The sequence below is a fragment of the Phyllopteryx taeniolatus genome, chromosome 10, assembly GCF_024500385.1.
Source record: "Phyllopteryx taeniolatus isolate TA_2022b chromosome 10, UOR_Ptae_1.2, whole genome shotgun sequence".
Classification (NCBI taxonomy): domain Eukaryota; kingdom Metazoa; phylum Chordata; class Actinopteri; order Syngnathiformes; family Syngnathidae; genus Phyllopteryx; species Phyllopteryx taeniolatus.
The window spans coordinates 3,940,084-3,952,583 of NC_084511.1; the positions used below are offsets into that span (position 1 = coordinate 3,940,084).

The following is a 12,500-nucleotide window of genomic DNA, read 5'->3' on the forward strand; positions in this document are numbered from 1 at the left end:
GTTCTCCACTGTGAGATCAGGGTTAATTCTGCGGATAATTTCCATCTCTACTTGGCGCGGGAGCTGGGTGGGTGCCTCCTCATCACGGAGAGGCCACTCCTCAGGTGGGAACTGTGCAGAGAAGGTGGCCAGCTGCTTGGTCTTGTCTTTCTTAAAGCTGAGACGAAACAGCTTCAAACCAAATTTACGACTCACTGTACCACTTCCTGGCTGCTTCTCGAGCTCACCAGTTCCTCCTCCACCTCCTCCTCCTCCACGATGCTTTGTGAGCGTGTCCGTCTTGAAGGGGAACCCGAGGGTGCTGCGGCTCTTTTCTGTGCTGCCTCCCGCTGGCTGAGGAGGTGACTGTGGAGACGAATATACCTCCCGGTGATCTTTGGGGGATCTGAGCTGCAGAGTAGTGTGGTGACTGGAGGGGTCGTCTCCACGGCAGGTGTTGTTATAAAAGGAATCCACAACTCCCCCACCCCCACTGTGGTTCTGGTTGGATTTTGGGTGACTCCGATCTCGCACGCCACCAGAAGTGGATGGGGTGCCAGAGAGGGGGGAGGTGCACTGAGTCTGTTGATTCTGCTGCTGATTCTGATGTTGCTGCTGTTGGTGCCGGTCAGCAGATCGATCATCTAAGTGGTACCACTTGGAGCTGGTTCTGATTAGGCTTGGCGTGATGAAGTAAGTTTGAGGAGTTACAATAAAATATCCGTCAGGTGTTGGGTAGATCTTGCGTTCACGGACCAACATGTTCAGTGTGTGGTGCAGAACCTCCTCCGTTGGTGTGGGAACACCTGAAAAAAGGTGGAAACAAGAAACAGTTGGACAAGAGCCATTACATACAAATCCAATCCGCTATACGGGGAACGTCATGTGACCAACCTTGAAAACGGGAGAGCTAACTTCCTGTGTATGCTATGCTAACAAGCATAACTAAGATTGACGACACGATTGAAGCCAATCTTCCTCAAATTTTGTTTTCTTTATGGCTAGTGTCTTCAGACAAAAGCTAAATACATGTATATCATTTATTTATACAAATATGATATATCGTGGAGGCACGGTGACCACTGGTTAGAGCGTCAGCCTCACAGTTCTGAGGACCCGGGTTCAATCCCCGTCCCCGCCTGTGTGGAGTTTGCATGTTCTCCCCGTGCCTGCGTGGGTTTTCTCCGGGCACTCCGGTTTCCTCCCACATCCCAAAAACATGCATTAATTGGAGACTCTAAATTGCCCGTAGGCATGACTGTGAGTGTGAATGGTTGTTTGTTTCTATGTGCCCTGCGATTGGCTGGCAACCAGTTCAGGGTGTACCCCGCCTCCTGCCCGATGACAGCTGGGATAGGCTCCAGCACGCGAGGAGAAGCGGCTCAGAAAATGGATGGATGGATGGATGATATATCGTACGTAAACACAAACAAAGCCTAAACACTATTGTCATCTTTGGTGGCTACGTGGAAGATGTCACAACAGTGTTTAAAAAAAGACATAGCTGTTTAAAGTTCCTATAGGTGCTTTAAAACGGTCCTGTTCGGCATTAACCCAAGTGAGGAGAAAGTGCTTTTACCCGTTTTGCCAAATGTGGAAATAGGTTATACATATACCTGATTAATATGGTTTTTCATTATACTTACATATGTGCGGTCTCCTTCTGTGTTTGTACAACAACAATATATAGACGACAGTGTAAACCGGATTTCATCTCGTCAGAACTGGTGTAATATATTCATCTATTTCCTACACCAGTTGTCTTCATTAGGTTTGCAGATGAGCTGTGTTCAAATTATATAATAAAACATGTTCTTAATTGTGTGGTGTTTCTTTTGTAGCGTTGAAAAGCAAAATGGCCTTTATTTTACAAAATAAAAATACCACTGCAAGTTTGAGGAAAAAATAAAAAATAAAAAATTGTTGCTACAAACATGCAACGTTGCACATGTTCTACATACAGTGGATATAAAAAGTCTAACCACCCCTATTCAAACGGCAGGTTTTTATGATATAAAAAAATGTACATCAAGCAAGAATGGGAAAGAATTCCACCTACAAAGCTTCAACAATTAGTGTCCTCAGTTCCCAAATGTTTATTGAATGTTGTTAAAAGAAAAGGTGATGTAACACAGTGGTAAACATGACCCTGTCCCAGCTTTTTTGGAACGTGTTGCAGCCATAAAATTCTAAGTTAATGATTATTTGCTAAAAACAATAAAGTTTATAAGTTTGAACATTAAATATCTAGTCTTTGTAGTGTATTCAATTAAATATAGGTTGAACATGATTTGCAAATCATTGTATTCTGTTTTTATTTGTTTAACACAACGTCCCAACTTCATTGGAATTGGGGTTGTAATATAGTGACATTAAGAAATAGCTGTCTCTACAAAATTGATGAGAAGATTAGAAATGCCTTTTTCCATTGTACCGGTTCTTCCCCAAACCAGCCTCACTCCGCCCAGTGTGGTCGCTTCTCCATTACACTTTTTCAAGGCCAAGTTGTGACAATGGTTTCAGAACCTCCTCCGACCTGGTTCTAAAACCCAGGCTGAGGAGGGCCGTGACGCAACTGTCATCTGATTAGCCGACAGATGAAGGCGTTTTTTTAAGCGGCTTTTTAAGTGACTTATGATGAAATTTAAATGAAAACTTTACCTCAATTAAATGATTTATTCTCAATGATTCCATTTAAGACCACATTTAAATGGTTTCAAACATTAGATTCTGCCGTAATAAATTTTTACTCAAAAAATAAAAAAAAATAGAATTAGTTTATCCACTCTTCAGAAAAGTAAACAGGAGGGAGGCCTAAATGCTCCCAACTTTAAACACTATTATTTAGCTAGCCAATTACAATACCTCATCAAATGGATGCACCACAATGAGGAGCATAATGCCTGGCTAGAATTGGAACAGGCAGACTGCAACAACATCAAACGCCCAAAACTCAAGTCATAAATGCCATAAATGCTTCCAGAACCCAATAATCACATCCACCTTAACGGCTTGGTGGAAAAGTTTAGAATCAACAGTTAGCTCCCAGTATGCGCTCCCCAATCTGGCACAATCCAGATTTCGAAATTAACAATATACCCCTTCACTTCAGCACATGGGAACAACACCTACAACTATTTAATGATGATGTTTTTTGGACACGTGATGAACTGTTCCAAGAATTCCAAATAACAGGCGGAAACGTTCTTCAATACAATAAAGTAAAAGCAGCAATAAGAAAAAGAATACCAACACTCCAGAGCACCCTCGCACTGCCGGAGTTTGTCAAGCAAATAGTGAAGCGTCTTCCGCAAAGGAAAAAAAAAAAAAAATTTCTCAAAAGTTTATAAATTAATTTCATGCACTAAATCAGGGGTGTCAAACTCATTTTTGTCTCGGGCCGCATTGTAGTTATGATTTCCCTCAGAGGGCCGTTAGAACAGTGAAACCATATAAATGTTTAATCACCAAATCATATTATTACCATTACCCAACAAATTGAGGGATAACTACTTTTGAAATCAGAAGACAAGGATAATAGTTTGTTCAAGTATTGTTTAAGTTACTGTAGAAGAAGGGTTTGGTAACAGAAAAATGCAATCTCTCAACATTATTGTTTATTATAATGACAATTTGGAATTTCGGGACAGATTTTAGCAGAAATCACGGAAGTTGACAAGCATGATTTGCTTTCGCGGGCCACATAAAATAATGTGGCGGGCCGCATCTGGCCCCCAGGCCTTGAGTTTGACACCTATGCACTAAATCAATGCACTTACCAATCACTAAATGGGTGACCTTTCTATGTCTATGTAAGACCTTTCTATGTCTGCTGACCGTAACTACTGCATACAGATATGTAACAATACGTTTAGAATGATAAAAAACACACATTTACAGCTTATACAATATAAAGTTCTCCATAGAACACACTTTACTCAGTACACAATGCATAAAATGGGATTCTCTCCATCTAATATATGCGTGCAATGCACTAAAAATACCCCAGACACCTATTTTCATGCTATATGGGAATGCACACCAATTCAATGCTTTTGGTCTTCAGTTACACAGAAACTCTCTTATATTTTAAATTTCAGGATTCCACTTTCCCCAAGATTGTGCATACTTGGCAACTTAAGCACAATCGACCTCCCTAATAAGTATCAGTACACTTTGCATAAAATGGGATTCTCTACATCTCATATATGTGTGCAATGCACTAAAAATACCCCAGACACTTATTTTCATGCTATATGGGAATGCACACCAATTCAATGCTTTTGGTCTTCGGTTACACAGAAACTCTCTTATATTTTGAATTTCTGGATTCCACTTTCCCCAAGATTGTGCATACTTGGCAACTTAAGCACAATCGACCTCCCTAATAAGTATTCACAATCATTACTTGTCGCGTTAGCTACCGCAAAGAAAACAATTCTAACTAAAAAACAATCTTTTTGCACAATTGTCAAAAAACAAAAAAACAAAAAAAAAAACATATGTACTGGCATTACCAGATAACTAGCAACCCTTTACTGCTCAGTGACTGTTTTTTTTTTTGTCAATGTCTTTCTGTCTCCAAAGTGTTCTTTTTGGACATACTTGGCAAATAAAGATGATTCTGATTCTGATTAAAGTGGAAAAACAAAAAACTTATTAACATCAATCACTGGCTAAATGTTATCATATAATATATTCCGTTAGAAAAATATCAGCGGAACGAAAAAAATCAATTACATATATACGTAGATAGCTGGTCAACCTTCCTCAACATGCTAAATCTCGATTATTGATTCCTTTGCCTGGTTATTCTGCCATCTGACAATAACAAGACTATTTTGTAAGTGTAAAAGTAAACTTTTGACATCAGTATTCTTTGTTGTCGAGGTTCCTGTTGTTGTTTTATTATTATTCTATTTGTCTTTCTCATTATTTTTTCTTATTTCTTTATGTACTTGTGTTTTTTATTTTGTTATTTATTTATTTTTAATTTTTTTTCTTTAGTCTTTTTTCTTTCTCACATTATACCGATTTGCATGGTGAAAGGACAGATGCACGGAGTGGGGATCTTCTCTTTTTGAGCCTGTGTTTGCGGTTCCAGCGTCTGTGGAGGCGGGACTTTCTTCACTCCTTCCTCGATCTCAGATGCCCGCAGAGCATCGATGATGTGATGTGACTCGCCCATGTTCCATGGGTGCTGGGGCGGTACCAGCTGGCGCCTGCCTAGGTCCACCGCTCTGGCTACTGGTGGGGGCGGTGAGGCCCCGCTGTCGCTCTTCAGGCCTGCTTCCTCCTCTTCTCTCCGTTCCTTGCATTCCGCTGCTGTCGTATCTTCCTCTTCTCGTGGGGGCGGTCCCCTATGGGTTGTGGGGCCTGCTGTGGGGTTTTCGTCCCTGCCTGGGATGGGGGGGCTCCACCTCCCACACTCGGGGGTGGGTAGTGGGTGCATCTCAGATGCCCGCAGAGCATCGATGATGTGATGGTGGACTCGCCCATGTTCCATGGGTGCTGGGGCGGTGCCAGCTGGCGCCTGCCTAGGTCCACCGCTCTGGCTACTGGTGGGGGCGGTGAGACCCCGCTGTCGCTCCTTGGGCCTGCTTCCTCCTCTTCTCTCCGTTCCTTGCATTCCGCCGCTGTCGTATCTTCCTCTTCTCGTGGGGGCGGGGGGTGGTCCCTATGGGTTGTGGGGCCTGCTGTGGGGTTTTCGTCCCTGCCTGTTATCGGGGGGCTCCACCTCCCACACTCGGGGGTGGGTAGTGGGTGCTTGCTGGAGTGTGTGTGTGTGGGGGGGTTTCCGGGGTTGGTGCTGCGGGGCTGGGTGGGGCGGCCCTCTTCGTCTGATTGCCCTGACCTGCAGGAGCCATGCCTCTTAATCACTTACCTATCACACACTCACACCACTTATTGAAAATATTTTTCACATCTGGGCACACATACATATCCAAGGGTTCCTTGGGGACTGGTATGGGGGCGGGTCCAAGTGTCAGACCGGGTTCCAGCACGTCATTGCTGTTTCTCGGTCCGGGCGCCCTGCCCCTCCGCCCTGCCTGCCCCCCAGGATTTTAATGCATCACACACACTCATCCCCACGTGTCTTTTAATCCCCCATCTCTGGGGGACGGTGTGTCTTGGGTGGAGGGAATTTGGCTGTGAGGCAGCAGTGCCGGAGCCCTGACCCCCCGGCCTTTCCAGATTTTAATGCACCACACCACTCGGGGAGGCACTGATATATGGCGTAGGTCCAATGACTGCCAGTCGGGGACCTGTCATAGTAACAGGGGCGGAGGTGGGTTCTCACTAGCTTCATGGCGGTTGTCCTGAGGCCGGGCCCCCGGGCTGGATGAATGCTTGGCGTTGGGGCTCCCCTCTCATACCCCTCCGGCTGCTCCATGGGTCCCCCCCACCACCTCATCGTTCCCTTGTGTGGCAGGGCACGTGGGGCGGTGGGGGTTGGCTGGGGTGGTGGCATTGGGTCCCTGCGGCCTCCTCCAGGTGGCCGGTTGTCGTGGCGCCTCAGTGGGGCGGGCGGACCTGGGTCCCTCGGTGTGGGACGTGTCCTGTCCACCAGGCTGCTCTCAGGTGGACTCCTAGGCCTGATCCTGCGTCTCGACTGATTGGTTGGGGTCCTCAGCCACCGCGGTGCAGGCACAGCAATTACAGGAAACATCTGTCAGTCATTGTGCATGCGAAACGGTGTCAACTCACTTGCATGTGTCCGTAGGCACACACCCTTGGGACTTTTTCGCTGTGTGTGGGGCCACTCACTTATTGCGACAAATAACTCCTGAATATCCGAATCGCTTGGGTATCCCCTCACTCACACTCTCGTCCTATAGACTTTTATAATTTACATAGTCACTCCCACCACACTTCAGTTGTACAGACAGGTTCATGACCCTTGTCCTGCATACTTCTTCTCCTGTCCTTGTCCTCTCCTATCTTGTCCTGTCCTTCCCTCACAGGGTGTAGCACTACTGCCCCATACAACACGCATATCTAATGTGTCATTGTTCCAGATATATAAGGATTTACTTTTCTCATCTTGTTTACAGTTAGTACTTTTGTCTTTTGTATTCTTTTCTCACTCGCCTCTCAAAACTTTGTTCTGTTCGACTCTTATTCTCAATAAACATCCATTATAATACTAAGAAACCACATCGGCAGCTTAAAATCTCCACTGTGACGGCAAAAAAGGGATACAGATCCTCCAATCTGCTTGACCTAAAAGCCAGAAAAAAAAAAAAGGGACTTGTCACCCGACTTGTCACTTTCACAATCATGTCTAAATGCTGCCGCACACTCGACTCGACTGAACTGTCGTAGAGAGTGCGTGATTAGGCAACTGTTTTCATGAGTGGCCAATCAGTCTGCCACTGGCTTTGTCGCGATTCCAAATTTGAATCGCCGTCTTATTGTCACCACAGATAAGCTTTCCCTCACGGGTACAATGCATGTAGGGGTTTAGCGAGCCACGTCGCATCAAGCCATATAAATAGTATATCCAATCCAATCTTGTGTTTTACATCAATACTTAACCATACTCATAATGTATAATGTACCTGTGGATGAAAACACAAAGCTTATGACCAGAATCTAGGCGAACGTACCTACACATTAGGAACGTTCAAATGTATGGAGCCAGCGAGCCTCCTAGCAAATATCCGCACTCTCTCTTTTACTCTCACCAACACCTTCTCTCTTTAGCAACCGGCTTCTTCCTTAACTATTAATCTATCTTTTTATGGTTTAAGGAATGTGATAAAGTACAAGATACTGACTACACAGCATCAAACATCTACACAGGCACGCCGGGCATCCACTTGTGAATCGCTCATGTGCGGGGGTGCGTCGGCAACTCTACAAGATGGGCCGGTCTAGTCGGGTTTGTCCACGTCGCACAGTGTGCGGCAGGCTTAAAACAGCTTATGTTCTGTGGTCGATTGAGGAGGTGCGGTCATTGTTGTCCATATTGGCAGAAGATGAAATACAGCGAGATGGAAGACACGACAAGAAACGAGCGCGTCACCTGCTTCTTGATCCCGCTCCAATCCCTCCCACTTTTGGTTGGTGCCTGTTGTAATGGAAAAGCAACAGAGACCGGGCCAGGCCAAGCGAGGCTGGGCCATATTGAGTTCCCATCAATATGAGTTTGAATGTGATTATTTAATTCTGAAAACAGTCACATCCCCAGGTGTAAGAAGGTGTACACACTTATGCAACCAGATTGCCTCTATTGTTTATCTTTGCTTCCTGTCTTGAAAAGATAAGAAAAAAATCTATTGAGTTGGACAGGTTATAGCTTGTCACGTTAATGGTGGAAAAGTTTTTGAAATGATTAATCTTGGTCCAATTTAATGTTTTTACTGTATCACAAAGCCTGGCATTTGAACAGGGTTGTGTTTAATTTATATTCACTGTATCTTTTTGATTACATACCATACGAAAACAAACAAATAAAACATTGCAAGAAAATCCAGATAAACTTGTAGACTGAGCAACTTGTGCAGTGCATTAAGAAGTAATGGGGAAACAAATCAGTGACTTGTAAGCATTAGAAGGGAAATCTGAAAATACTGTACGACCATGCCCTTGTTAGAAAATATGGCAAGGTCATATTTAGGTCATACTGCTCCTACAGTAAAGGTTAAGCCCAAATCCGCTGCCTCCCTCCCTCCAACTTCTTTGTCACTCCCGCTCTCTCTCAGTAGCTTCGCTCACGCTCCCTCTGTCAGTCTGGAGGTATTACTGACACTTACATCACAGAAGCCTCTTGGCCCAGGCAGCATGATGCAACTTGAAGCGCAGACAAGCTGCTGCTGCAGTGCGTATCCATGCATGTAAGTGGGCACACACACAACAACTTTTTATTATTTTGCATTCATTTCCTAAAGACTTCCCAGCTATAAAATGTTAACCTCCCACCAAATTCTCCTTGCACAGACAACATACCTTCGGATAAAAGTGAAAACAAGCCAATTGTACACATCCCCACTCTTAGTTTTGTGGGTAACTAAGAAGAAGAAGAAGAATGACCTTTTATTGTCATGAACATGCATGCACACAAAATTTGTTCTCTGCATTTAACCCATCACAGTGAACACATATACATATTAGTGGAACACACTGGAGCATGAAATAATGTCCCCCCCATAGTAATTAATCTTGCACAGTAAACATAATGTGCGTTCAATTCTATATTATTTCAAGTCTGGTTTCTTGTCTGAAAATGTTAAAATAGGTAGATGAAACCTTTTTGAAACCTACTTTTTCTACATGTACTTTAACTGAATATCTGATTAAAGCATAAAGCCAATGTCAATTACTGTAAAATAATCTATTACCTAGAATTTACAAGCGGCACGGTGGCCGACTGGTTAGAGCGTCAGCCTCACAGTTCTGAGGAGCGGGGTTCAATCCCCGGTCCCGCCTGTGTGGAGTTTGCATGTTCTCCCCGTGCCTGCGTGGGTTTTCTCCGGGCACTCCGGTTTCCTCCCACATCCCAAAAACATGCATTAATTGGGGACTCTAAATTGCCCGTAGGTGTGAATGTGAGTGCGAATGTTGTTTGTTTGTATGTGCCCTGCGATTGGCTGGCAATCAGTTCAGGGTGTACCCCGCCTCCTGCCCGATGATAGCTGGGATAGGCTCCAGCACTCCCGCGACCCTAGTGAGGAGAAGCGGCTCAGAAAATGGATGGATGGATAGAATTTACAAGTGCCACCAGTACAATCAAACATCACATTAATGGTGATTATCATGATCACATGTAAGAATGGCGAAAGAGGGAAACCCAGCGCTAACTGACACACACGCGGAGACTCAGTCTGTGTGTGAGTGCTTGTGTGTGCCTGTGTGTATACTTGAGACTGTGTATAATTTTGCTTACAATCAGCTTTAAAAATATGTAACTTCAGCTGCAACCTCTAAAAAATGCAGATGTAATAGAGTGCACTGAATTAATGTAAAAATGGCTGCTGAGACTGCATTTACACTTCAAGGTTCAAGTGACACAATTCCAATTTTTTTTGCTCCCCCAATAGGCACAGTTCAGATATGTCCCATGGAAGCGTAAAGGGAGAAAAAAAATCTGATATTCTCATTGCAGAGTTTTGCCTCTTCAGCTCGATTTTCACTGTAGAACCAAGGGCCAAATGTTCGGCCAAATTTAATGCCTACACTGTGTTCCACACTTTTGAGTTTTTAGTTTTTCTGCAAATGTTTTTGCATATTTGACATTGTTGGCAGACGCCTCGGGTTAGGAGAGTCTAATGAAAGAAGTATTATTTCAGGAGGTTGTTCCACATTATGAAGCGAGTCAAAGTTTTTTGTTTTTTTTTGTAATGGAGGAAAAGAAGTTATTTTCCCATTGATTAAAACTGGAATACTCCAATGCTTTTCGAGAAGGAATGAAAACAAGACATATTCAAGAAAACTTAAGTCAGGTCGAACTTACAAAATAAATAAATAAATAAATAATTAAATAAATAAATAAAAATAGTGATTCAGAGAGAAATCTGGTTCGGTTCAGATAAATGCATGCAAGGATTACTATACCAGAGTATTAAAAAAACAACATTAAATGCATATGGTGCCGTTTAACTAGCAAAAGTTAACCCGATGTTTTATTGATGGAAACAAGTCCGAGCAGAATGGAAGATGTGGTTAATGGGTTGAATAGTTTTTTCAAAACACTGAAATGTTTTTTCAAATGCTGAAAATATTTAAAAAAGGAAAGGGGTGGGACATCCAAATTGCAGTAACCTGTATTGCAAGAAATCCAAGCTCAGTCTATCTTGACGTAGTGGAAAAAAAGAACGAAATATGACAGATAGTGAACAAATATAACTTCAACTATAAAATATCGACTGACTGTAACGGAATCAACATGACACTTGTCATGAGAGTCATTGACAATCTTGCTAACTCACTAACCTACAGCTGCAACTTATCTTTCACAACCGGAACATTTGCACAAAACATGAAAACTGCTTAAATTATTCAGTTACACCAAGATGAGGATCAACAACGTATTTCCAACTACAGGCCCGTCAGTTCTCTTATATACTGGGAAAACGGTTTATCAGTCGGCATTAATTGAATTAACAGAAGAACTCACAGGTTAATTGATAAAAAAGATGAATGGAATATGAGTTTTTATAGATTTAAAGAAAGCATTTCACACTATAAAAAAGATGAAAGTTGGAAGGATATGGTTGGGATGCCACAGGGGTCAGTACTGGGTCTAAAATTGTTCATTTTATACATAAATGATGTATGTAAGGGAGTGAGAACAATGAATCTTGTTTTATTCACTGATTACATACATTTTCTTTGTTCTGGGGAAAAAGCAGCAGCTTTTGGAGGAGATCGCTTCAGAAATGAGTAAATTAAAACAGCAGTTCAACTTAAATAGATCATCATCAAGTTTAAATGAAAATAAATTAATTTGTAATCTCATCTGAAATCCAAATTACTGCTGAAGTATAGGCAACTAGCGGCCCACATGCCTTAACGATTCAAATAAACAACAAACAACATCACAGACAGTGGGAGATTGAAAACCTGTACGAATTTAGCAGTCACCACCCACAGCCGGCGAGCAAGTACAGTGAACCCTTGCCTATTCTGCTTTTTGCATCCAGAGCCTTCCGGTCTTCGTCTTTTTCCGGTGTTGTGACGTCACACGAGCCAAACCGCCTGTTCATTCGGCGTTGTGTGCTATTGTTGGATGCTGTTGTTCCCGTCCTTGTATAATTATTGTCTCATGATTTAATGATGTCATGATGGTTTATTGCGTGGCATTTGGTTATACAAATGGTTCAGGCAGTGGCAAGAGTTTTTTTTGGCTTTCCAAGTGAAAAAGGAATACATGAAGAGTGGAAAGGGAAAGTCACTTGACAGGGGAAGAAATGTGGTCAGGTCTGGGTGCCTAGCAAGCATTCCAAATTGTGCTGATCACTTTGAACCGGCGTGTTTTGAGAAGGATTTAGCAGAAAGCATTGGATACAGAGGTTGAGGCTGAAACCAGCTGCTGTGCCAACTATTTTTCCTACAGCCATCGGGACCTCAACCGCCAGCAAGAGAACTAAATCGTGCAGCCGCCACGGAGCATTTCCTTGTATATACCTACGACTCTATTATGGTTACTGTGCACTGGGGATTAGGAAAAAAAGAACCACACAGTACTTTTCAGTACTGTCGTCTGTACTTTTGCCTAAATGACAAGCCAACCGACTTTCTGTGCGGCGTGTTATAACGCTACTCGAGCAAGGGGCACACAATATATAGGAATACTATAGGATGTAAAAGCTTGTGCCATGTCACTGAAAAATATATGAATATATAATACGTATAGCCGTGCTAAAAAATATTGGCACCCCTGGGGTGCCATTATTTCAAGCCATAGCTGTATAAAAAGACATGCTTTTGACATACCGTCACAGGGACCCAGTGGTCACTCTCTTTTTCTGTTGTACACCTGCTACTTGGCTGTTCGTCGTCGTCGTCACTGTCAGGTT

General features: G+C 43.1%; 1 protein-coding gene across 4 annotated transcripts in view; it reads right to left on the minus strand.

The window, feature by feature from the left end:
• Positions 1 to 12,500, minus strand: part of LOC133484620 (storkhead-box protein 2-like) — a 72,311-nt gene that overhangs the window by 11,981 nt on the left and 47,830 nt on the right. For 3 of the 4 annotated variants that reach the window (XM_061787487.1, XM_061787488.1, XM_061787489.1), the window contains exon 3: positions 1 to 785. This exon is cut by the window's left edge and continues 1,586 nt beyond it. In XM_061787487.1, coding sequence (XP_061643471.1) covers positions 1 to 785 — 785 coding nt within the window. Of the gene's footprint in view, positions 786 to 8,738; positions 10,353 to 12,500 lie in introns of those variants that run through there. The other variant, XM_061787490.1, reaches the window with a different exon arrangement.